Source organism: Urocitellus parryii, chromosome 11 (genome assembly GCF_045843805.1).
Source record: "Urocitellus parryii isolate mUroPar1 chromosome 11, mUroPar1.hap1, whole genome shotgun sequence".
Lineage (NCBI taxonomy): Eukaryota > Metazoa > Chordata > Mammalia > Rodentia > Sciuridae > Urocitellus > Urocitellus parryii.
In genome coordinates, this window is record NC_135541.1 from 118,710,582 (window position 1) to 118,737,575 (window position 26,994).

General features: G+C 42.5%; 1 protein-coding gene across 1 annotated transcript in view; it reads left to right on the plus strand.

Moving 5' to 3' along the window:
- The first annotated feature begins 6,433 nt into the window (after positions 1 to 6,433).
- The window catches only part of LOC113201458 (Fc receptor-like protein 2), a 69,041-nt gene continuing 48,480 nt past the window's right edge, over positions 6,434 to 26,994 (plus strand). Inside the window, exons 1-10 of the mRNA XM_077791623.1 lie at positions 6,434 to 6,512; positions 6,650 to 6,934; positions 8,055 to 8,342; positions 8,535 to 8,813; positions 9,103 to 9,219; positions 10,234 to 10,261; positions 11,238 to 11,320; positions 13,024 to 13,095; positions 13,352 to 13,383; positions 14,757 to 14,824. Of these exons, the coding sequence (XP_077647749.1) occupies positions 6,434 to 6,512; positions 6,650 to 6,934; positions 8,055 to 8,342; positions 8,535 to 8,813; positions 9,103 to 9,219; positions 10,234 to 10,261; positions 11,238 to 11,320; positions 13,024 to 13,095; positions 13,352 to 13,383; positions 14,757 to 14,824 (1,331 nt within the window). The remainder of the gene's footprint in view (positions 6,513 to 6,649; positions 6,935 to 8,054; positions 8,343 to 8,534; positions 8,814 to 9,102; positions 9,220 to 10,233; positions 10,262 to 11,237; positions 11,321 to 13,023; positions 13,096 to 13,351; positions 13,384 to 14,756; positions 14,825 to 26,994) is intronic.

A 26,994-nucleotide genomic window follows, 5' to 3' on the forward strand; every position in this document is an offset into this window, starting at 1 on the left:
GTGGAGGGGACAGAGATGAAAGTGTGCCACTTGAATTTCAGGAGGTCTGTATCATGGTGAGACCCACTGAAGTCAGAAACTGTCTGTCTTTGAGAGACCAGAGTTCTGAAAGGAGGCCCTCGAATGCTGATGGACGCGCAGGGTCTCCGGGTTGTGGAATGGCACCAAACTACAGAATATCTTTGATTTTTCTCAGCCTTCATAGGAGAAGAAATTGGCCATTGGGGGGTTCTTCTTCCTCCTTCTATTTCTAGAAACGTGCGCTGAAGGGTGAACTTCCGCTCCTGACTTCCTCTAACCTGAAAGCTGTCACCTCTTGACCTGAGGTGCATTATTTTTGTGTCAGAAGCATCTTCATTTAACCATCTTCCATCTGGTCCTCATGCGGCCGGGGCTCTTGCTGTTTATCTGTGGTGAGTCGGACAGCTGGGAGCAGGGTCTGGGGAGCCATCACACTGGGCCTCCACTTGCTGACGATCTCTGGGGACTCCTGGGGACCAAGTCTCTGCCTGGCGAGGCTCAGGGATGCCCGGCACATCTCAGATCTGTACTTCCAACTCGGGGCTCAGAGACAGGCAGAGTTCTGAGGAAAATTATCGTTTCAGTTTTTATCTAAGACGTGTTCACTGCCCATCTCTCCTTCTACCCTTAATTCTGTCTTTGTTCTTGATGGTTTCAGCAGCCGTGCCAAAAAAAAATCTGCACGACAGAAATAACCTTTCAGTTCCCTTCTTCTTATTATCATCAGCATTATTTTTTCTTAGCCCTCTTTGCACCCCATTCCTACTGTCAAGCCTTAGAACTCACCCCCTTTTTCAGGATTCCTCCCCACCCCATTGTAACCTGGGCCACTTTCTCTGACACTGTCTCCGAGGTGTCTGTGACTCCTGGCATTGCTTTTCCAGGATCGGTGACCACACACCATGTGCTCCGTCCCCACGGGATGCAGATTCCCCAGCCCATCACCACGACATCCCTTAATCTCTCAGTCCCCACAGCACTGTCCTGCTCAATCCTATTTTTTTTTTTTTTGCACACTTTACATGTGTGCCTGAGCAGCTGGAGGGGACTTCAGACAAAAGGCACAGCCCAGCTGACATCTCCATTTAATGTGGGACCCCAAATTTCAGGCAGCTCTCTGCACTGCCAGGCACTTTCCTGCACTTTGACGGTCCTCTTCTCCTGCCCACGATGACCAACGTTTCACACCGTCTTTCCCCTAGATGGACCCCCTTGATTCCCATTTATACCCTTGCTTCATGGCACGTTGATAAAATAAAAACCACCAGAAGAAAATGTCCTCATGCTTCTGCCGCCGCATCTACCCACTCGCTGTCCCCTGCGGTCACGTATTCTGCCTCCTGTCCCACTGTCCTCAATATCTTCTCTCTCACCCACCCCCTTGCCCCATCCTTTTTCTGTCTCCCTTTACAAATTTTCAGTGAGTGACTGTCTGTTTCACTTCCTTCCATCTTTTCTTTAAACTCTATATTTGATCTTTAATTGTATTAAGATCTGCTTTTTTGAAATAGTATCTGGGATTTTTAATAAAGGTTTGGGGTCTCATGGCCACCAGTACATTTCAAAAACCCAGTTCCCTCACTTCAAACATCCCCTCCCTCCTCACTCTCTCCACGTCAGATAGTCTCCTCTCTGTAACCCCTGACAGCTGATAAATGGCTGTAGGTCTCTGTGGTCCTTCCTTTTCCTTTCTTGAACCCACTTTAATTGGTCTTTCACTCACTGCTTCACGGAAACTGCTTTTGCTGATCAAGTCCACTACGTCCATGTGGCCTCACCTGGTTTCCAGTTTCCACTCCTCAGCCTCTTGGGGCATTCAACACTGAGGATCACTCCTTTTCCTGGACACATTTTCAATACCTGGCTCCCAGCATACTATATTCTGCTGGCTCTCTTCCCTAAATTATATGATTCTGTTGCTCCATGAACCATTTTCAGCTTAAATTCAAACTTTTTTCTCCAGCTTTGACTCCTTCGTTAAGCACCTTTTATGTATCAGTGGCCACTCAAGTATCTAATAGCCTCTTTCCTTTCTCCTTCCTTCCTTCCTTCCTTCCTTCCTTCCTTCCTTCCTTCCTTCCTTCCTTCCTTCCTTCCTTCCTTCCTTCCTCACTCTCTTTTTGGTGCTGGCATTTCAAGGACTTCACACATGCTCGGCAAGTGCTCTGCCGCAAAGCTAAACCCCAAGTCGCCTAGTGACCATCTTAAACTCAAACAGACCTCTTGACCTTCCACCTCTACCCGCCACCACCACCAACCTAACCCATCTCTCCCCACATCTTCTCCATTTCAGTAGCTATCACACATTTCTTCCTGTGGCTGTGGTCAAAATTTTGAGTCATATTTAATTCATCTATTTTTTTGTACTTTCTATTTCATATTAATTCTACTTTCAAAATTCATGCTAACACATGACCGCTTCGCAGCATCAGTGCTGCCTAATCAGGCCATCACCCCTGCTCTCCTAGATTCCCACTAACGTTCTCCTGAGCTCTCTTGCATTTCTACAGCCTGATTCCTTTACAATGTCAGACTGAACTTGTAAATGTAAATTGACTCAGAACTGTTCAGGGGTCCCCATCACATCTAGATTAAATCCAAAATCGCTCTGAAGTCCGTAAAGACCCCCAGGACTGGCTCCTGCCTGCTCCTTTCAGACTGATGCTCTCCACTGTCCCCCACCTACTCAGGTGCAGGACTTGCCTTCTCCTTCCTCCCTAGACAAGCTCATCCTCACAGCCCCATGGCCTGTGCATTTGCTGTTTTTAATCTCTGCTAGATGCACTTTCCCAGATATTCTAAAGTCTTGCTCCCTCGTGTCAATTTGGCTTCTACCAAATTGGAATCTATTGAGACAGTCAAGACCATCCTAAGACATTCTGTAACTTATTCCTCTGCTCTGTTTTTCTTGTGTCACCAACCACTCTAGGAAACCATCCTACATTTATTTTGTCATTGTCTCCTTCCCAGCATAGCGTTAATTCTTGACACCACAGACTCTTGGTCATATTCTCTACTGCAAACCTGGTGCTATGCACAATGCCTGGCATATGGTAAACACTCAAAATTATTTTTTAAAAGACCCCAGTACAACTTAAAGGAAACCTGCAAGGTTTCAATAAAAATGTACATAACAAATAATATAAAGCAAAAAAAACCCCTCTAATTTCTGATATTTTAGAATGCAATAATGCATCAAAGATTTGTATGAAATTAAAATTAAGCTTTTTAAAGACTATTCATTTTGTGGATTAATAAATAAAATATGTTTCTCTCCCCCTGCTTGAGAAACTAATAATTCAAATAAGAATTTAACCTAAAACAATAGGCATCTCAGACTAAACAGAATAGTGATGAGACAATATTTATTAGATACTAAGTAAGTTTCAGGCTCTATTCTAAGCACTTTGTGGGTATCAACTCACTTAATCCTCACAAAAACTCTGCCAGGCAGGTACTATTATTATCTCATTTTGTAGAAAAAGAAACCAAAACACAGAGAGGAGAAACATTTTTCCTAGAGTCACAAAGCTTGTAAGAGTAAACTGAAGATCCAAATCTCTGCCTTCTGGTTATAAAGTCTGCATTATCTCCCCAATTTTTTCCTTCTTGACCCTTATGACACCATAGTGAAGTGAAATCCTTGGGCTAGAAGAGAATCAGGAGAAATGTCTATCCATTCTCTGGACCTAAGCTTCTTCTGATCTCAAGTTGGTAAAACAAGGGTCTCCAAGCCTTAGCCATGAGACCCTTACCCCCTTGCCTGAGTGTGTTGGGGTCCTGAGACAGTGAGTCCTGACTGGATCATCAAGACTTTTGACAGGAGGAGGTGGAAATGGGAATAAGAAGTTCTAAGAGGGATGTTAAGTAATTAAGAGCAAAGCCTTAATGGAGAACAAAATTGACCAAATTACCTTCTTAGATGGTGCATGTATGACTATATAAAAAGGAATCCCACTATTATGTATAATCGTAATGCACCAATTAGAATAAATAGATTTTTAAAAATAAAGGTTATAATGCACTAATTTAAATAACTGTAAGTAAATAGAGGAAAAACCATTAGAGGAAATGGAAGCAGGGGAGGAGGGGAGGGAGAGGGGAAGTACTGAGGACTGAATTGGAGCAAATTATATTCCATGCTTGTAGAAGTATGTCAAAATGAACCCCAATATTATGCACAACTATCATGCACGACAAAAAAAATTTAAGAAACAACAAAGTTACCATTTCCAAATCACAGATGACAAAAGTTATTGGAAATTATGATCAGAGGAAAAAAAAGTGCTCTGGGGGTGGGTGTTGAGCGGGTGATATGGAATGTTGGTAAAGGAACAGAGAGAAGGAAAGACAGAAGGAAGGGGAGGGAGGTATATGAGGGAAGTGAAAGAAGGAGGAGGCAGTGACAAGGAGGGAGGGTCTACTGCTGGGGAGTCCTAGAGGAGTCACACTTGTCTGCCTGTAGGACTTGCTGCTCTGTGCTGATGTCTCCTGAATTTTCTTGCAGCTCTGCTCTGCGAACCTGATGGTGAGTTACACTTCCTTTACTTCCTCACAGTCTGTCCCTCAGCTCAGATCAGGAGACCTGTGGATGGCCCTCTGAGCAGCCCCTACCTGTCCAAGAGGCATCTGGTGACAGCTGCTGAGGTGTCCGGACATCAGTGGCTCCCCTGATCCCAGGCTGCTGAGCCGTGTCTGCCCAGCTGGGTGATCAGGTCTCGCCTGGCCTTCTGCTTCCTTTCTGGGCAGTCTCAGCACAGGGATGAAGATGCTATTTGCCCAAGAGAGGCAGAGGGTGCCAAAGGCTGACGTTAGAAGAGTCTCTGTCCTCCCTGCCCCAGGGGCTTCAAGTCCCCTGGGAACTCTGCCATGGGTGATGGGGGAAATGCTGAAATCACAGAGCCATGGAGAACAACACTGAAGTCCGTCTCCAGGCCACGTGCAACCAAGTCGTACTGTGCCTCCTGCCTATTTTTAGCTCCCCTCTGCAGCCACAATTGTTGCCCCAGTTCAGTTTCCTCTCTCCGACTGGTTTATGCAAACGTACTTCATGGCTCTGATCCTGATTCAGAGTCTTGCCTTTCTCAGAAGAGGGGAGTAGGAAAGTCTTCTGCCATGAGAAATCTCACTAAAGCAGCTTCCAATATAATATTTACTAGAACCGCTCTCGTGTGCGTAAGATACTAACCTAAGGGTTAAGAGAGGACGTTGTGTTACCTCCAGAACACAGAATCAGGGATTCCTGTGACCAGAGAGATTGGAATCACCTTGGCCCTCTGAGTTCCTTCCCTAATATTTGTCCAAGTCCAGCTCCTGCTTGGTGTTAATGTCACACGAGCTTTGTTCTTGGTCTCTCCTTTACCCTTAAACTCAGGTGCCAAATTCTAGCCTAAGCAAAAATTCATAGTTACATCAAGGATAAAGAAACAAAATTCCCAGGTATTTCCAGGTAATCTCTGCTGCCTGGGATTTAATGGCATTAAGCTTGACCTGCAAGTCTGAGCTCCAGGCTCTTGTAGTCATCCCTGTGTGGCTTCCAGCTCCACCTGGTCCCCTGCCCTGGACAGAAGCTTGAGTGGATTCTAGGTGCGCAAATGCCTGTTTTATTCCTTTCTCTATTCAGCTCCAAAAGCTGTAATGCTCCTCTGTTTTCTGGGGACCAGCTTTCTGAGGACAAAAAGAACAGGGTATTCCATGCCCCAGGTCACAGGGAACATTCTGGTAACCACAGATGGAACTGAGGTTTAAAAAGACCCAGGGAAAAGCCTTGTGTGGGGAGGGCGGGCGGGGCAGAATTGGAAATGATAGACATTAGTCTAGGAATCATGTCCCAGTGATCCAGAGTACTCGTCGCCGGCATCTGGTGAGGGGAGGAAGAGGTTTCTTTCAGAAAAAAAAAAAAAATTAAATCTCCCACATGTCAGAGGCTCTAAGAGTTGGATAAACACGTGCCCAAAGATTTGTGAGATTTCATAGGCTGCTGCAACTGGGAGTGCTAAGGGGAGAGGGGAGAGTAGAATGCACCTTCACCATCTTTATTTACCCAGAAAAAAAGCCCAAAAGGATCTACCCCTGAGGCCTAAGGCATGGACTAAATTTTCTTCTCCTGTGGCTGCAGCAGAGGTCTGTGTCGAAGTCCCAGATCAGGGGAACGGGGCTGTGTGGATGTCCACAGGGCACTTCCCAGCAATGGGGCTAGCGACAGTAGGGACAGGATGTGTCTGAGACGGGAGGGGAAAGAGAACAAAAGAGAATGACGACCAGGTGATAGACCATGGTCCACAGAAATGTATTCGCTTTTATTAAAAATCAAAGCTTCCCCGTCTCCAATACCAGCTGCAGCGACTGTCTTCAATGTTCCTGCCCTGGCTTCCAGAAAGGGCTTCTTAGTTCCTGGGTAGAAACTTCAAGAATGATAAGATCCAAGTCACAGTGCTGCCTTCTGGAAGTGGCTGCTGTGGCCCGTGGCAGGATGTGTGAGGATGCACAGGGTGGGTCCGTGGCCAGGGGAAGCCCATGGGCCACTTGAGGGAACCTAGGGGTATTGTGTGGCTGGGGACGGAATGCCTGTCACCGGGAACTGTGAACCCCCGGCCCTGGACTCTATCTGTTTAATTATTCTCTCCAGAGCTGTTTCTACATCTTGTGCTGACAGCCAGGCCTGCCAACCCCATAGAGGGGAGCTCACTGACCCTGACCTGTGAGACCCGGCTCCCTCTTCAGCCGCCACCTGTCCAACCCCAGTTCAGCTTCTTCAGAAATGGCCACAACCTGGGATCAGAACGGAGCAGCTCCCCAAAGCTCCAGATCCCCACGGTGTGGAAGGAAGACTCGGGGAACTACTGGTGTACCATGACGACAGCGGGGAATAGACCCCCCAAACAGAGCCGGAGTTCCAACATACAGGTGCAGAGTGAGTATCTAAGGACGGTGCTTCCAGAGTCCGCTGGGGAGAGGACGGCGATGACCTCTCCTGTCCCTGGGATGGTAGAGGTGGAGGGAGGCTTCAGCTATCCTGGTATCCCTCTCTCTCTCCAGGGTCAGCTTGACCAGGTGGCAAGAGAAGGCTTGGCAGAAGTGTGTGGAATAGACTATTGGAGAAGGCTTGTGTGTGTGTGTGGGGGGGGTTGATTTTTAAAAAATACAAAAAGAAAATTTTATTATTATGAACCATGTCATACCATATCAGATTGCCACTTCTGTGACATGATCTCCTGCAAAATCCCAACATTGAGTCAGGTGCCAGGGTGCACGCCTGTAATCCCAGTGACTTGGGAGGCTAAGTCAGAAGCATTGCAAGTTTGAGGTTAGCAAGACCCTGACTCAAAATAAGAATTAAAAAGGGCTGGAGGTATAGCTCAGTGGTAGAGCACCCCTGGGTTCAACCCCCAGTATAGAGTTAGAGGTGTGGCCGGAGTATGATATTCATGTCTATTACCTCCAGAACATTAGGTAGTTCCAGACTTCTAAAAACTCAACACTAGTGAAACTAAACCTTCTGCTATCTCCACCCCAGCAATAACCATTGAACAGCTCGTACACAGCAGGTGCCAATTTAGTGCTTCACATATATGTTTAATTGAAGTCCCACACCTGCAGGAGATAACTATCATTGCATCTCCATTTACAGATGAGAAATTGAGTCTTATAAAAGTAATTTGATCAAGCATGCACCGCAAGCAAGAGTTGGAACCAGTATCCACACCCAGGCAGATTGACACACAATTTGGACTTATAATCACTATATTACTGTGCCTTAAAAAAAGAAAGCTTGAGACTCAGGGGAATGGAAGTCACATTGTCCTAGGCAAGGAGGCGATGCCACATTTTTCCATGGTGATATTATCGTACCTTTCTAACCCTACCACCAAACTAGAAGTGATTCCAAATCAGTAGAGCCTCCCCTCCCTCCAGTCAAACTTTATCCATCATGACTTTGCCTTCAACTTTGCCTTGAAGACCCCCATACCTACTCCCTGGGCTCCAAACACTCCCTGCTCGGGGTTCTCCCACATTTTCTGGTGTTTGTGCAGGAATCCCTGTCTCCGACGTGAGCTTGGAGACTCAGCCTCCAGGGGGACAGGTGATGAAGGGAGACAAACTGGTCCTCCTCTGCTCGGTGGCTAAGGGCACAGGAAACATCACCTTCGTCTGGTACAAAGGGCATTTGGGCTTAAACCTGGAAACCAAGACGCAGCATTCACGGACAGCAAACTTCGAGGTCGCCCCAGTGACGGAGACTGATTCCGACCAGTACTACTGCGCAGCTGACAACGGCGACGGCCCCAGCCTCAGCGGACTGGTGGACATCGCTGTCAGGAGTGAGTTCCAGTGTGGTGTCAACGGGCCTCTCCTGGAGTGCTGGGGTGCCTGCAGCTTGGCCGGTTTGGCTCCGTGTTCCCCTGGGGTGCCTTGGGGAAGTTCCATGGGGTGGAGTCCTTGGGGACAGTCAGGGATTATGGCTCTACTGCACCAGTGGAGACACGTCTCTGACAGTCCACTGTCCCTGTCAGTTCCAGTGTCCCGCCCTGTGCTCACCCTCAGGGCTCCCAGGGCCCAGGCTGAGATGGGGGACGTGGTGGAGCTTCACTGCGAGGCCCTGGGGGGCTCTCCCCCGATCCTGTACCAGTTTTATCACGAGGACATCATCCTGGGGAACAGCTCAGCGCCCTCTGGGGGAGGGGCATCCTTCAACCTCTCCCTGACGGCAGAACATTCTGGAAACTACTCGTGCGAGGCCGACAATGGCCAGGGTGCCCAGCGCAGTGAGGCAGTGACTCTCAATTTCACAGGTATACCTTCGGCGGTGGGGTTGTCTCCATCAGCCTCTTCCCCAGCACCCCAGGAGAGGCCCACTGACACCCCAGTGCCTCTGCTGCACTACTCAGGGCGAGGGTCCTGTGGGAGGAGCTGGAGGTTGGGTGCCTCTCTTCTTGCATCAATGTGAAAAGCTGCAGATCCCTAAATAAATAAGTACATCCATCCTGGGAGAGCAGCCATTGAGCAGAGCCCGTACCAAGAGGTCTGTCCCCAAACCCAATTCCTTCCCTACAGCAGCTCACCCCCAGGTCTCCCCCTCAGTGCCTGCCGAACCCAGAAGCGAACATCTTACTTCAGGGGTCGTTGAGGGGCTGCTCGGCAGCGTTGGTCTCGTCACTGCAGTCCTGTTACTTTGCTACTGGCTCAAGAGAAAAATAGGTTAGTATTTATAGAGGTGGGTATTTTGTGACCTCAGATTTCACTGAAATAGGCTGGGAGGGTAACATGTAAACGGCAAAGGATAAATATATGCTTTTAGCCGTATATTTATCCTTTGCAGTATACAAGTTGAAAATTTAACTAATTTTTAGTAAAATTCGTTTTCTCCCCATATGTCATCGATTGAGGTTCAGCTGATGTCATATTCTTCTGTGATTTAATTTTTTTTATAGAGGAACATAATACTTTAATTCATCAGCCCCTGGAAGAGAAAAGTCCTTAACAACTCTAGCTAAGCCTGCTCCTCTCCTAGCTCTAAAGTCAGTGCAGAGAGTCTTATTTATCTTTTGGGTTTGCCAAAAGCTACTCCCTACTCCCCCAAAAGCTCATTCACATATCCACATGTTCTAATCATTGTTGGAAACTTCACTCTTGAGTGGAAATGCCATGTTCTCCAAGACGCTTCAGCGGGTCACACGGCCTCCCACGGTTCTCTTCTGTTATGAATTCCGGGTGACTCAGCCTCCCACTCTATCACCAATACACCAGTTACGTATTCCTTGGTGTATTGAGCTCCAGGCTCTTGCTCTCCCCTGAGCAAGTGGGAGATGGAGCAGGAGAGGACAATGTGAGATTTTCATTTAAATTCTAGACTTTTCCAGCATCTTTGGGCACCTCAACTATAACATGGCTGTGGCAACACCTGCCCGTGAGGATTTGGGGCAGGATAAGATTCCCATCCTCACATCATAGACCTGAGAGTTCAGAGACCTGGGCTCCACTCTTAGCGCCAGTATGTTTTTGCTTTGGGGCAGCTCATTTATATTCTGGACCTGAGTCTCCTCATTTGTGAAAGGAAGGCTCTGCAAATAATTGCCCGGATGTCCTCTGGGCACAGGGTGGCATCCACAGTGGGCATTCTGGCAGGAGGTGCATCCCTGTGTACCAGGGCTATAAGGGAGCCGAGAAGGAGGTTCCTCCATTGACAGGTTCACTCATCTGTTTGACTTTCAGGAAGATGCTCAACCAGGGACCCACACAGGTAAGACCCCTGCTTTCTCTGTAGGTGCTACTAATGCAGGAAAACAAGAAAATTTTCAACTCTGAATTGTCCTGTTTTGGGGGAGCTGTTTTCCTATCTTCTCATACCTAAAAATCACACCTGAGTTCAATGTACTTTGATTTTCTACTTCTGGTCTTTTTAAGTTTCATATCATAACGAATTGATCATTTTTTTCTATGTCTATCCCTTTCAATACATCTTCACAATAAGAAAGTGACATTGCTTTGACCAGGACTGTCCATTTGTTCAAGCAGTCAATGTCTCAGCCAATGTCGAAGGGTCTGTTGGCTGCAGAGACCCTTGAACATATGGAAAGATCTTGAGAGTCCTAAAGTATTTCAGGGTAGGTGAGGTATACACACATTTCTGTAATGTTAGACAGGAATAAACAGACTGAAAAATCATGGATGACATTCTTTAGAAGTTTAGAGGAAGAAAACATTTTCAAATACTTCCTCCTAGGGCTACCAGTGTTTATTTGATGTATTTTATAGTGTTATTGTTTATGCCAACAATAAACAGATTTTTCTTTTCCAAATCAGAGTGGCCCTCTTTCAGGGGTACATCACATGGATGCCTGTTTAATTCTGTCTTTTCTCCAAGTTCCTTAGTGTGGTCAGCCACCTGTTTTCCTCTGGGGTGAATCATTCTTTCTCTATCCAGGATTTAGTGAGCCTTTATAACGTAAGTGACATCATTTCAGGTGTGGGCTGTCCCACAGTGATTCAGTCAGCTAAGACTTGTGGAATACGTGCACTAGGGCGACTGCAGTGTCCACACTTAGGGCCACGGCTTACACGGTAGGGTGTGCCTTCCAGTTCCCTGGACTGATATTCTGTCCAGGAGTCTTCCTTAAAGAGCTCCTCTCCTTGGCTGTTTTACGATCTTGGATAGATATGTCTGGGACATCTGGAATGCTATTCCAGACAGCTCACGCGTGTTTCTGTGTTTGTAGGAGCCCTTCCAGTCCTGAACCCCAAGAACCCAACTATCTCAACTCACCTGACCCAGTGCAGCTACCGCCTGTATACGAAAATGGTAAAGTTTCTCAAATGACCTGGGCCAACGTAGGCATAGCATTTGAGTCAGATTTTCATCACTGTGACCAAAAGACCTGACAAGGACAAGTTTAGAGGAGAAAAATTTATTTGGTGATTGCAGTTTAGAGGTCTCAGTCCATAGACGGCCGGCTCCATGCCTTGGGGCTCAAGGTAGGCAGAAAGAACATCGTGGAAGAAGGGCGTGGTAGAAGACAGCAGCTCAGGACATCACATCAGGAAGCAGAGCCAAAGTCCCCTCACCAGGGACAAAATATATACCCCAATGGCACAGTCTCAATGACCCACCTCCTCCAGCCACACCTTTCTGCCTACAGCTACCACCAGTTAATACCCAGCAGAGGATTAATGCACTGGTTAGGTGAAGACTCATAACCCAGTCATTCCACCTCTAAACTTTCTTGCATTGTCTCACACGTGAGCTTTTGGGGGACACCTCATACTTAAGCCATAATAAGCTAAGAAGCTGAGCCATGAGCTGACCTCTGCTGGCCAAACCTGATCCTGCTGTGTCCCCACCTCCTCTACAAATAAACATCCATCAGCCTCCAGGGCTTGACAGGCAGTAGACACACAGAGTAATCTGAATGATAGGAAGAAGGGACTTTGTCATGATGTTGAAGCCATTTATGGTCCTGCTACCTGGGCACAGCATGGCAGTTGGTGCTATAGAACTCTAGTTTATGTGCTAAACTGGATAATTCGCCTGCAAACTGTACTGGAAATTATTACTAATCAAACTGCTACAGCCTTTGGCCACACAACAGGCCCAAATGTGAGTGGCTATCTATCAAGACCGCTTGGCATTAGATTACCCACTAGCTGAGGAAGGGGAAGTACGTCAAAAGTTTAACAGTTCAGACTGTCGCATCCAAATAGATGACCACGGGCAGACAGTTAAAGACATAGCCAGCAATATCAGAAAACTAGCACAGGTGCCCGTCCAAACCTGGAAAGGCATTAAAGATTGGAATCCAATCTCACTATTTGCAGGATGGTTTTCAGCCCTTGGTGGACTTAAAAGCTTAATTGGCATAGCAGGTCTTCTGCTGTTAACCTATTTATTACTCCCACGTTTGGCTTCCCTGTGCATGAAAACTATTGGGTCTACTATAAAAATAGTGGTTAAAAGAAAGACAACAACGGAGATCATGACATTATATAAAGCTTTAAAGCCAAGAAGAAGATGATGATCTTTGATTGAAATAAAAATCATCAAAGGGGGAAATGAAGCAATCCAAAGACCCCCATCCAGAAGATCCTTGCCATAATTAAGCTTCTCCTCTTGTCAGGTCAGCAGGATGCCTGCAGAGGTTACTGTGGTGGGTATTTTCTCTTTCTTGTATATGCCAGGTTTGCACACAAAAGCTGTGATAGAGTCAAGTCTGCAAACTTGTTGTAAAAAGCGATATTATCTCTGTTTTCTTGGTAAAAAAAAAAAATTGTGAAACCTGTGTCTGGTCTCGGGCATGGAACAGAGAGAACTTGTCCTGTGAATCTCCAAGGACCTCCTCCCGCCACCACTGGGTATAAAGCTCAAAGATTTCCAAAATCTTTGCTCAGAGAAAGAATTCTTAGGCGAGAGCCACCTCTGAACCCTGAAGTCAACAAACCTGCTTCCTGAAAATTCCTCGGGTGTCCACTCTTCTGTCCTACTTCAAAGAGTCCTTTCTTCTCTCGCAGTGAATGTCATGCCTGGGGATGATGTGTACTCCCTGGTCTATCATGTCCAGCAGGAGCAGGAATCGGGAGCAGGTGAGACTTGAGGCTGGGGATGAATTTGTCTTCTGACCTTTGTCTTTCCTTCTCTTGGAACCAAGAAAATAATCATTTTTTTCTTTGGATACTAAGGTAGTCATACTAGATCGAAAAGCAAAATAATAATAATAATAGTAATGAAAATCAATCTAAGGGAAATACCCAGAAGATGAAGAAGCCTTTATTGGTGAGCATTTATTTAAAGACTTTAAATATAAGTGGAATCTCACAGCATGCACTTTTTCTTTCACAGCTGAACACATGAGGACACAGGTGGAGAATAAGGTGAGACGGTTCCTATTGTTTTTTTTCTCCATGCACATTCTCTGTTTCCCCTGAGGACGGTTCGAAAACTTCTTAAATGATAACCAATTAGAGGGAAAAAAAAATGTCATGATCTCTTATCTACCATCACAATGGAGGAATTTCTGTACAAGGAAGGAAGTTTTGGAGTCTTACATGTACATTTGCTTTAGCAATAGGCATATGGGTGATTTGTAGTTCAATTGCTGCTATTTCAGCCCTGTAAACAAAAGACCTGACAAGAACAATTTCAGAGGAGGTAAAGTTTATTTGGGGCTCATGGTTTCAGAGGTCTCAGTCCATACATGGGCTCTATTGCTCTGGACCCAAGTGAGGCAGAACTTCATGGCAGAGGAAAGCAGCTCACGACCTGGCCATCAGGAAGCAGAGAGCGAGCTCTGTTCATAAAATATGTACTTTGAAGGTACCCCCCCACACACACACCTACCTCCTCCAGCCACACCCTCCTGCCTACAGTTAAAATTAATCTATTCAAGTGGATTAATGCAGTGATTGGGTTAATGCTCTCATGACCCAACCATTGCATCTTTAAAATGAAATTGCATTATCTCACACATGAGCTTTGGAGGAACACCTCCTATCTAAACCATACCGAATTTTAAAAAATTCTATTTATTTGAAAATATTTTTCCTAAAATACTGTTGGAAAACACACACACACACACACACACACACACACACACACACACACATATATATATCACTTAGTGCTGTTAAGGTCAACAAAACAGTGTGTGGCAAACTAAATTAATATTGAACAAAACTAAGCTCATAGTGATTTGTGTTATGAGATATCAATAATTTGCAAAACTCAAACAATTCAAGATATATATTGATGATACAAAGTCACTTTCTGAAAATTGTAGGTATCCCAACTGCACAAAGAGTAGGTGCTTAGCATTTTCGTGTGGTGCATTCTGGCAGCCAGTTATCTCAGGACAGAATTCAAGTCCTTGGGAAACTCTGGTGCTATGCTAAATTTAATTTTCAATTCTGAAATCTTTAAAAATGATAGCCCATGACAATGGCCCGTAAGGATGAGGGAAGGCCTTATATGCTTGGATTAGTCTGCAGCTCCTCAGGAAGGAACCCCTGTGTAAGCCTCCAGCGGGCAGCAGGCCATCTGAAAATGCTTATGGGTAGTCACCATCTTCTAAGAGCCTCTTATTTACATGCTGTTGGTGCACCATGGTGGGAAGTATTCAGTTGACTGGGGAGGAGGGTTGGTAGACTTCTGTTTTTTATTGCAGAAAATATACATAACACAAAATTGCTGTTTGTATGTTCTCCTTGTCTGTTGTCCTCTGATCCTATCCATGTGACTTTGCGTTCAGGTCTCTGCAGACATCTATTCTAGGCTGAGGAAGGCAAACATTGCAGATGTCGACTATGACGACACTACGTAAGGTGATGGAAGACTCTGCTCTTCAAAACCCATCCATGCCCCGAGCCTCAGACCAATAGGATCTTCACAGATTCTCAGGAGTCAGATTTCCAATCTACCTCATCCACATGCTTTTTTTCTGTGAGAAAACTCCTTCATCGACTGTGAAGTGAAGTTGGCACAAGTCCTGAAAAAACCACCCAGGAGAACCAACATAGACCAAGGACAGGGAAGGATTTTGTTTCCAGAAACTGACTCCTGTTTATTTTTTTTTGGGGGGGGGGAGGGGTCGAATTGTGAATTCTCTCTCTCTCTTTTTTTTTTTTTTTGCAAGAGGAAACAGGGTGAAATAAAAGAAGTGAGCTATTGGAGAGGAGGACAAGTCACTGAAAGTGGACGCCAAGGTGAGCGATTTCGCATGACTGCTCTGCAGAGAGAGCTGGTCTGTCGATCTGTACAAGAGCACACAGTACCGAGCCTCCATAGTGCTGTTTGCCTCAACTGTCCTCTTTCCACCTGAAATATCGTATTCAGTGCATTTTGAAGCACCATTATCCAATTAGAATTAAAACATTTACATAAGAATGTATTGCATATGAACTCGATTTTAATGACATAGTTTACGTAACAGGCCAATCTCAACACCTCCATACTAGTCTTTGTGTCACAGTCTTGAGTTCTGTCTTTGTTGAAGCCTCTAGATGCTTTATGAACACAGTGCTACTTCTTCCATCTTCACACTCTTTGAAAACATGGTAATATACCTTGGAACCTGTTTTAATTTTTGAATCAAGCATGTGCTCATCCATAAATTTAACCAATATAGAGATATACAAAGTAAAACAATAAAATGAAACTTGCTCTATAAGCCAATACCACAAATGGCAAGTTTTGTTTTTGTTTCATTTTATTTTTGTCTGTGGTTCTGGGGATTGAACCCAGGGCCTTGTGCGTACTAGCCAAGTGCTCACGTCCAAGCCACATCTTCATGCCCACAAATAGCAAGATTTTTTTTTTTTAAAGCTTATGTATGGGGCTGGGGATGTGGCTCAAGCGGTAGCGCGCTCGCCTGGCATGTGCGGCCCGGGTTCGATCCTCAGCACCACATACCAACAAAGATGTTGTGTCCGCCGAAAACTAAAAAAATAAATACTAAAAAATTCTCTCTTCCTCTCCCTCTCTCACTCTCTCTTAAAAAAAAAAAGAAAAAAGCTTATGTATTTCTCCAGTTATATACATATAGATACCTAAAAGCATGCCTATTTAATAAGCTATGAAATACTTCAAAATCTGTATATAGAGATCCTTATGCCATTTTAAAAGTCTGTATAGTATTCTGTTGTATAGCTAAGTCATAATGTACTTTGTTTTTTGTTGCAGAAAATATATATAACACAAAATTGATCATTTCAACAATTTTTAAGTGTATAATTCAGCGGCATTAAGTATTATCATAGCATCATTTAATTCTTTTGCTTAGTGATGAATATTACAGTGGTTTCCAAAATTTTATATTATAAACACAAAGCTCAAATGTCTTTATATAAGCATACTGATATACTCCTGCTAGATAATCTAAATTTGTAAATTTGGGATTACTGCATCTTAGATTATATGCATTAAATAAATATTTTTGTCTTCTTAAGTTTCTTCCAGTGAGGCTGCACCAATTTACATACCCACCAACAATGTATGAGAGAATCAATTTGTGGGGAAAGGTATCATTGTTAATTCAATTTATTTTTCAAAATTATTTATGTGGTTGGGGACTATTCCATAAATTCACTGTTAATTTATAGTTCTTCAAAAAGTTTTTTTTGTGTTTAGTCTTTGCCCATTTTTTATGCATTGTTTCTTCTTATAGCTGTTATAGGAACTATATATCAAGGCATGATTTATGTGCAGTGAAATGCACATATTGCATGTGCATAATTTAATAGATGCTCACATCTGAGACTTCCAAACCTCTATCATGATATGGAATTTTTCATCCAGAAAGTTTCCTCATTCTCATAGCCAATTTCTTCTCCTCTCAAAAACAATGACTGAATTATGTGTCTTTGGTCCATTTCCCCGTTGTGTGTGATGCAAATGTTTATGTTTCGTTATTCATTTTATGTTTTGTTTATAAGGAATTTTAAAATATAGAAGGCTAGTTTTCCTACAGCTATTCTTCACAGAACTAGAAAAATCAGTCCTTATGTTCATTTGGAAGAATAAGAGACCCAGCATAGCCAAAACAACCCTGAATAAGAAAAGTGATGCAGGAGACATCATAATACTTGATCTCAAATTATACCACTCAGCTATAGTAACAAAACAACATGGTATTGGCATCCAAGTACACATGGAAGTCAATGGAATAGAATAGAAGGCTCAGAGACAAAGCCACATAATTACAATCATCTGATACTTCACAAAAGTCCCAAATACATATGTTGGAGTAACGATACATTTTTTTCATTTTTTAAATTTGTTCTTTTTAGTTATTTATGACAGTAGAATGTATTTTGACTTATTATACATACATGGAGTATAGCTTCCTATTCTTGTGGTGGTACATGATGTGGAGTCACACTGGTCATGTATTCACATATGAACACAGAAAAGTTATGCCTCATTCATTTTATTGTCTTTCCTATTCCCATTCCCCTCCCTTCCCTTCATTCTCCTATGTCTAATCCAGTGAACTTCTATTCTCCCCTCTCCCACCCCTTATTGTGTGTTAGAATCTTCATATCAGAGAGAACATTTGGCCTTGTTTTTTTTTTTTTTTTGGATTGGCTTATTTCACTTAGCATGATAGTTTCCAATTCCTTTAATTTACCAGCAAAGGCCATAATGTCATTCTTCCCTATGACTGAGTTATATATTCCGTTGTGTATATATATTACACTTCAAACAGCCTTTTTAACAAATGGTGCTGGGGAAATTGGGTAACTATATGTAGATGAATGGAACTACGTCCCTGTTTCTCACCCTGCACAGAGGGCAAATCAAAATGAATCAAAGACTTAGGAATTAGTCCATAAACCTTGCAACTGCTAGAAGAAAACATAGGGTCAACACTCCACCATACAAGTACAGGCATTGACTTTCTCAACAAGATCTCTAAAGCTTAAGAAATAAAACCAAGAATCAGTAAGTGGGGTGTCATCAAATTAAAAAAAAAAAACACTTTGCACAGGAGATAAAATGATTAAGAGAGTGAAGAGGGAGTGTACAGAATTCGAGAAAACCTTTGCCAGCCACTCCTCTGCCAGGGCGTTAGTATCAAGAATATATAAAGAACTCAAAAAACTCAATGCAAAACAAAACACAAAAGAATCTAATCAATAAGCGGACAAAGGAACTAAACAAAAGTTTCTCAAACAAAGAGACATAAATGGCCAACAAACAAATAAAAAAAATGTTCAATATCTCTAGGAATCACAAATCAAAACTGCATTAAGATTTTGTCTCTCTCTAGTCAGAATGGCAATTATCAGGAAGATGAATAATAATAAGTACTTGGTGAGAATGTGGGGAGGAAGGCATACTCATAAATGGTTGGTGGGACAGCAAATTAGTACGACCACTTTGCAAAGCAGTGTGGAGACTCCTCAAAAAACTAGGAATGGAACTACCATGTGACCCAGCTGTCCCACTCCTTGGGATTTATCCAAAAGAACTAAAATTGGAATACTGCAGTGATACAGCCACTGCAATGTTTACAGAGGCACAATTCACAATAGCCAAATTATGGAACCAACTCAGCTCCCTGTCCATAGATGAATGGACCAAGAAAATGTAGTATATAGACACAATGGAGCTTTACTCAGCCACACTATGCATAGATATAATGTTCTAATAAAAAAGAATAATAAAAATCTGAGTTAGGAATTGAACCATATTTTTTCAAATATATAAATTGTCCACTATTATTTATTAAATAGTGTGGGTTTTTCCCCCTTTTATTTTTATGCTTCTTCATCTCATTCAAATTAGTCACAATCCTGTGTTGGGCTCTACTACTCAGGCCTTTCTACAACACACCCTCTTACATAAAGCCCATCGACACATTTGCCCCAGTTTCCTGAACATATCAGTGTGGTCCCAACTCTGCACTTTCTCCCACGCTTTGAACCTTTCTCTTGATGTTCTTGCTCTTTTTTTTTTTTCCTTTTATTGCATTTTCTGTATTGAGTTTTTGTTTCTGGCCTATGGAAATTTTTTATTTTTCTATTTTAGGACATTTTGTCTGTCGTTGCTTATATTTGGAATTAGGGAGGAGGGGGGAAAAATCAAAGAATGAACTTGGACCATGGTGTGAGTAGAGTTTGAACATCTTTGTATGATCATCCCTTTACCTCAGTACTTAGCATTAACCCTAAGCATAGCTTTGTACATTTCGGTCCGTATGTGAGTTCCTTCTTCATGAACTTGGAACATTCTAGTACTATTCCATAGAGCATATCATTTCCTTTGTCTGAGAAGTCCAAAAGTAGAATTTAAGATTTATAGCTTAGTTTTGTTCTCAACAGTTTTAATATTCTATGTCATGAGTTTCTGGCTTCTAAGTTACCTTTGAGAAATCTCTTAATTTAATTATTCCTTTGTAATTAATCGGTCTTTTCTCTCTGGTTGCTTTTAAGATTTTCTGTCATTGGTATTATGCAGTTTCATGTGTCTAAGTCTGAATGTATGTTGCTTGAAGTTAGTAATTATTAAGTCTCGGGATACATTTCTTCATGTTTAGAAAATATTTGATTTTTATCTCTTGATTTTTCTGCTGCCCCAATACTGTTTTAATTCTCTCCTTCAGTAATTCATATTTCTCATTCTATGCTCTTAACTCTTAATCAGTCTCCTGAGTTTTTCATTTTTTAAATTTTCCTTGTTGCATCCTGGGCAATTTCTTCATCTCTATCTTGTAGTTTACTAATTCTCTTTATCTGTACATAGTTTATATGTCAACCTATTTCTTTCCTATTCCAGAATTCACATTTTTCTTGTGCGACATATTAATAGCTAACCGATTAAATCCACAGTCTGTCTAGAAGGACTGTCTGGATCATATTTTGCCTCCACCATTTACTGGCCCTGAAGATTCAGTCAAAGAAATCAATCCTTGTTCCGTGCTGGTGGTGGCAGCTGTGGCTACTCTGCACCTGGGTCTGAGAGGGATAGGAGTAGCAGGGGCTTCCACCAGCCTGAGCAGGGATTGGACCCAAGGGAACTCTACCACTGAGCCACATCCCCAGCCCTTTTTACTTTTATTTTGAGGGTCTCACTAAGTTGCCCAGGCTGGTCTTGAACTTGGGATCCTCCTGCATGACTAAGACTACAGTCATACATACCACACCTGTCTTCTGCACCTGTTTTTTTTTCATTCATTCAACATAATTGATTTGAGGGTCTTCAAAAATGCAGATCAGGCCATTGCTGCCTCTGCTTCTGCTGGGGCTAGCCTGGGGTTGCCTGGGGTACCCAAAGGACTTAAAATCAGTGTACTCTAGTGACCTAGCCACATCAATGTTTATAGCAGCTCAATTCACTATAGCTAGACTGTGGAACCAATCTGGGTGTCCTCAATAGATGAATGGATAAAGAAAATGTGGTATAGACACTTAATGGAATATTACTCCGCTTTGAAGAAGAGTAAAATTATGATATTTGCCAGTAAATGGCTGGAGTTGGAGAAGATCATGCTAAGCAAAGTAAGGCAATCCCACAAAACCAAAGACCAAATGTTTTCTCTAATATGCGGATGCTAATTCACAATAAGGCAGATCTTATTCAACCTTTCTAAATGAAACTTTTACAGTTGATCAGTATCTCCCCATTCCCATCCTGCCCCTAATGAGGTGGGAAAGTAGATCACTCATAGACAGTCGGGATAAAGACCTTAGAGAAGGGAAAGAGGGAATGAGACCATGCCACCCTAGGAGGAGACATCAGACCTAGGGAATATCCTGTCATTGCCCTTGACAACTTCAACCACAGCACCTCCTCCTTGTTAGAACATCTTGTTACTATTCCTGACAGCTTCAACCACAGGAGCTCTTCCTTAACTACCCCACCATAGTGTTAGATTAGGTAGAGGGGAGTGATAGGAAAGATAGTAGAATGAAACTGACATTATTACTCTATGTGTATATGTGACTGCATGACCAATATGATTCTGCAACATGCACACTCAGAAAAATGAGAAGTTGTATCCCTTCTATGTATGATATAGCAAGGTGCATAAATGCATTCTCCCGTCATGTATAACAATGGCTGGCAATAGCAATAGCAATGGCTGACCACCAAACCTACTTTACCTGACACTTGCCAAACCACAAAATTCGACTCATTCTCTTAATTACATAAACAAAGGATTAAACTACACACTTCTGATTGGCTTATTAAACTCAGATACTGAAGAGCTTGATTGGTACCTGATAGTATCCCTCACCCCTAAGGTGGGCAATCAGATATGCTTTTAAAATCTCTAGACAACAGACACACATTGGCAGCCCTCTCTTGGGACCCTGCCCCTCTGGGAGCTCCGGCCTTCTTCCTACTGTACTCAGTGGTGTGGAAACATAGTGCTGTTTTGATAATTAAGCAAAGTTACTTGTGCAAATACTTAAAATGGTGATCAGAACACATACAATACTCATTTTTTTTATTGTTCTAACAAATTCTGTCACTTTGCTCTCAATTTTGTACCAGTGGATTTCATTTTCAAAATTCATGAGACAAAGAGCCCTCTCATCCATACTCCATGTTACGTTTATGGAAATACAGAAAATGGAGCTCTTGTTCCTACTCTCTGTGCTCTTGATTAGTGGACAAACTACCTTTAAACACTGGGCACCTCTCAGACAGTTAAAAGTGACTAGCATGGCTGTCAGTCTTAAGACTCAGGTGACAGGCTTGCTGGGCAGGAGAGGCTAATTTTCCTTAATTTCGGGGTTGGGAACATCAGTCCTGACTTGCTTCAGTTCCTTTCTACGGGAGAGAATCGGTGCATGGAACTGTGGAAGCCTTGAGATAATTGAAGGCTGCAGACTGGTGTGACTCCCCCAGTGATGCACACAGGTCTCACATCCTGAGTCTGACCTTGACAGCCCTCAGGGGTACCAAATAGCAACCACTATCTGTGTTTTGTTCTCCGACTGACTTGGCCTGATGGCGAAGGGCAGCCTTCCCTGATAGTGTTGGATCCTGAGATGAAGTCTTAGTCTGATTTAAGGTCTTTGGGAAAGAGGCTACCCATTAATCTGCACAGCATGAGCCAAGGAGTATTTTTCCTTCTCTGCAAAAATGCTTCTTCCCACATATACCCTATGTCCTCCTGACCCTCAATTCTCTCACCTTCTATCAAGTGCCTAAATAAAGTATCTAAGGATTTCCAGGTTTTCAAGTACTTTCTGGGACCCAACCCCCAAATCTTTCCCTGGTGATCGTCTTGAACAGGAACCCAGGGCTGGGGCTGTCACTCAGCAGTAGAGTGCTCGCTTCTCACATGCAAGACCCTGGGTTTGATCCTCAGCACCACATAAAAATAAATAAGTGAGATAAAGGTATTGTGTCCAACTACAACTAAAAAATAAATATTAAAAAGAAAAAACAGGAACCCATTGTAAGAGATTACCAAGATAGAGCTCCCCTAGTTTCAGACTTAGACTGCCTTCCTTAGATATTCACAAGACACCCTTTATTCTGTATCCCCCTTAATTCTTCAGGAAAAAGACCAGAAGTTCTATTGACACAGAACACTATCAGGCTTGCCTCCTTGTTCAAGTTGAGGAACACAACAAGAAGCCATGGTCCTATGAGTAAGAGGACCCCCAAGGGACAAAAGGAACATGTAAGGGAAATTTTAAAGGCACAACCAGCTGGCAAATGCCCTCCTTTAACTCAAATAATTATCAAAAATAATAAGTTATTATCTTCCATTCTGAGTGAGGTCCAGTTCTCCCTCTGAAAGTTGTTTTTTTTTTTTTTTTGAACTGGTGGTGGGCTCAAGATACCCCAGAAATAAGCAGGTTTCAATTAGGAAATTATCCAGTTCACCAGAGGGAGTTTCAGATTGACTCACACTGGTAAAAGTGGATGGTCCAATAGGCCACCATCTCTCTTCATGGTCCCCCAGGAGAAAGAGCCTGTTGCTATGCAGGAACTGCTACTGTGCTGGCTACTGTGCAGGAGGAGAACCAGGGGTGCTCTGGTTCATAGGAGACTGAGAACAGTGGGGGACACTCCCACTCTTCCCTCTGTCTCAGATATAGGAAACTGGGTCTCCACCCCTCCCCAGTGTGTCAAACGGAATTGTACTAAATTTGACACCCAAACCATGAGAAAGAAATGCCAAGGGTCTTTCTGCACCCAAGCCTGGTCTGATTACCATCTGGGAGACAGAGAAGAGTGGCCTCTGGAGGGAAACATGAACCATAACAGTCTCTTGCTGTTAGACTTGTTTTTACAAGAAAAGGAGAAAAAAAAAAAAGGTCACAAGTGCACCTCCAGGCCCAGCAATTGCTGGTCTTTGAAAGACTGCACCCCAGGGATCTCCCTACGTATAAGCTTTCTGCCTCTCACTCTCGGCACGCAGGCTGTCCTTTTCCTTAGCTGCCTGTATGATATTCATACACGTAAGCTGCATGAGCAAATTTTTATCAGACAAATGAGATAAATGTTAAGGACAAGTACTGGAGGGGGTTTCAAGATGCAAGAATAAAGATGGTCGCTCTCTTGGATGCTCTGTGGCCTGAAACCAAAAAAGTAGATTGGCAGCTTCTCAGCAAGGTGGGTGAAAAAAAAAAAAGCGGGGAGACTTTATTGGAATCTAAAACTGAATATTCAAAGTAGATCAGGGACTCTGAGGTTGGATATAATAAATAAGGAAGAAATCCTCAGCACCACAGCCACAATTTTAGGGGGCCCAAGGCAAGTCTGGGAGCAGAGAGCTTAGAGATCAAAGACAATGCCCAACTAAACTGAAAAGCATGCTCCACAATATCCCTGTGCAGGAAAGAAGCCACATCTCTGGGGGACAGAGGTAGGCACCATTTTACAGCCACGGTGTGGGGACCAACGGCTGATTCCTGGGGAACCCGAGTTTGGCCCAAAATACAGGCCTGGCAAACCCACACTGCATGACATACAGTATGTCTAAGTGACCAGGAGAGAATCCAACGTAGAGAGGTTTTCACAGGGGAATACTGGCTGTGAAGACCCACCTGGCTCTCCCCTCCTCCCCCAATCCCACTGCTTGCTGGCCTGGCTGGGAGAGAGGTGCCTGGTCAGGATTTGAAAAAGCAGAGATGGGAGAGATTGAGATTGGAGACTAAACCTGAGACCAGTAAAAGCCGGTCCACAGGTGGTGAAGTCAGCCAAGAATTGGCTCATCCACCACAAGAGGGGAACTCAGGGGAGATCCTGGGGTGCAGTCTTTCAGAGGTCAACAATTGCTGGGCCCTGGAGGTGCACTGATTAAAATCCCCAGATGGATTGGTATTCATTGAAGAATCTGGAGCCGACCTAAGCCTAAACCCTGCCACCAGAGCTCCCCCTACAGGATTACCTCTGTCACTCCAGCAACCCCACCCTGAAAGGAGAGCAAGCGTCACACTCCAGGGACCCCACCTAACAAAGCGGAAAAGGGAAGCCAAGAATCTTTTGCATGCCGATGAAAATACTTCTTTAACTTTTTATTCAGACCTTTTTTTTTTCTTTTCTTTTTTTATCTGTTTAAATGTGATCTTAATGTTCATGTACATTTATACATATTCATATTTGTTTTTTCTCATTTCTCACTTGAAGCCATTTATTTTTCGTGGGTCAGTATTTTGAGGAGTAGGATGTTTGATTCATATATTTCAGTTTTGTTTTGTATTTTTTTATATTTATTTTTAATTAAAAAAATTTTTTACTTTAGGTATTTTTTCTCACTTCTCTGTTTACCTTGGATCTCTTTCTCTCTTTTCTTCTGCTAACCACCAATGTGTATTGTTCTCTCTTTCACTCTTTCTTTAATTTTTTACTTCTATCTTTTCTTCTCCTCCCTCAAAATCATCACAATTTTTTTAAATGGATTTATTTATTTTAATTAGGTATATATGACAGCAGAATGCATTTTGATTCATTGCACATAACTGCAACACAACTTTTCATTTCTCTGGTTGTACAATACGTAGTGTTGCTCCATGTGTGCAGTCATACACGTACCTGGGGTAAAGATGCCCATCTCATTTCACCATCTTTCTTGACCCCATGCACCCTTCCCACAAATCATCACATCTTACATCAATTCTGTTTGCTCCCTGTCCACCATTCGAAGTTGTTAACCCTTTTGCAAACTTACAGTTTTTATTGTAGGGAATAAATAAACATATCATTTTTGTTTATTGTTACAATTAATATTGTTGATGTTTTAGTAGGAACTATTTGGTTTAATGCTGTATATTTTTTGCATTTGTTGTTGTTATTATTTGTCTCCCCCTACACAGTGAGGTATTGGAAAACTTCAGGGACACTGTAAGTCCACAGGGTAGAAACTCTACTGTCTCAGACCCATGCTGTAAATGGGCAGACACACAAACAACATGAAAAAGTAAGAGAACAAATCACGCCTAACCAATAAAGATCCTTCAATAACAGAATCCATTGGCATCACAGTGGAAGAAATGTCAGAGAAGGAGTTTAGAATGTACATAGTTAAAATAATCTGCAAGAAAAAGGATGATGTAAGGAGTGAAATCAGCAAGAAAATATGGGAAGTGAAAGATCACTCCAATAAAGAAGTAAAGATTCTGAAAAAAAAAACAACCATCAAACAGAAGAAATCAATAAACCAAATTAAAAATTAAATGGAAAGCATCACCAACAGACTGGACCACTTGGAAGATAAAACCTCAGGCAATGAAGACAAAATATATAATCTTGAAAATAAAATTGACCATGGAGAAAAGATGTTAAGAGACCATGAACCGAACTTCCAAGAAATATGGGATATCATGAAAAAAAAAAAAACTTAAGATTTATTGGGATAGATGAAAGCTTGGAGATTCAAACCAAAAAAAATGCACAACCTTTTCAATGAAATAAAATCAGAAAAATTTCCAAACCTAAAGAAATAGAAAACCAAATACAGGAGGCTCAAGGGATCCCAAATATACAAAATTACAACAGATCCACACCAATGCACATTATTATAAAAATGCTTAACATGGAGAATAAGGATAGAATTTTAAAGGCTGCCGGAGGAAAACAACAGGTCATATTTAGAGGGAAGCCAATTTATTTCTCAGCTGATCTCTCAAAGCTAGGAGGTCTGGGAATAATATATACCAAGTTCGGAAAGAAAATGGAAGCCAGCCAAGAATACTATAACCAGAAAAAGTAAGCTTCAGAATTGATGATGAAATAAAAACCTTCCAAGATAAACAAAAGTTAAAAGAATTCACAACTAGCAAGCAGTACTGCAAAACATATTCAGTAAAATATTTCATAAAGTATAAATGAAAAAATAAAACAGAATACCAGGGGAATTACATCAGAAGAATAGTCAATCAAAGGAGGAAACTAATTCAAATTAAAAACTGGAAATTAATCAAATGACAGAGAATAAAAATTATTTCTCAGTAATAACATTGAATGTAAATAGCCTAAACTCATTGATCAAAAGTCCAAGATTGGCAGATTGGGTTAAAAAACAAAACCCAACAATATGCTGTCTCTAAGAGATTCATCTCATAGGCAAAGACATCCACAGACTGAAGGTAAAAAATGGGGAAAAATATATCATTCACATGGATCTTGTAAACAAGCAGAGGATTTTATCTTAATATCTGATAAAGGGGACTTCAAGCCAAAGTTAATCAGAAGAGACAAAGAAGGACATTTCACCCTGCTTAGGAGAATCATACATCAACAAGACATAACAATTGTAAATATTTATGTCCCAAACAGACATAAATATGCATCTATGTACAACAAACAAGCTGGTCTCAATTTCAAGAATCAAATAGACCACAACTTTAATATGCCTATGTCACCACTGAATAGATCTTCCAAACAAAAACTAAATAAAGAAGCTATAGAACTAAAAAATATAATCAATAATTCAGACTTAACAGACATATGTAGAACATTTCCTCCATTGATGACTGAATACACTTTCTTCTCAGCAGCACACAGATTGTTCTCTAAATTAG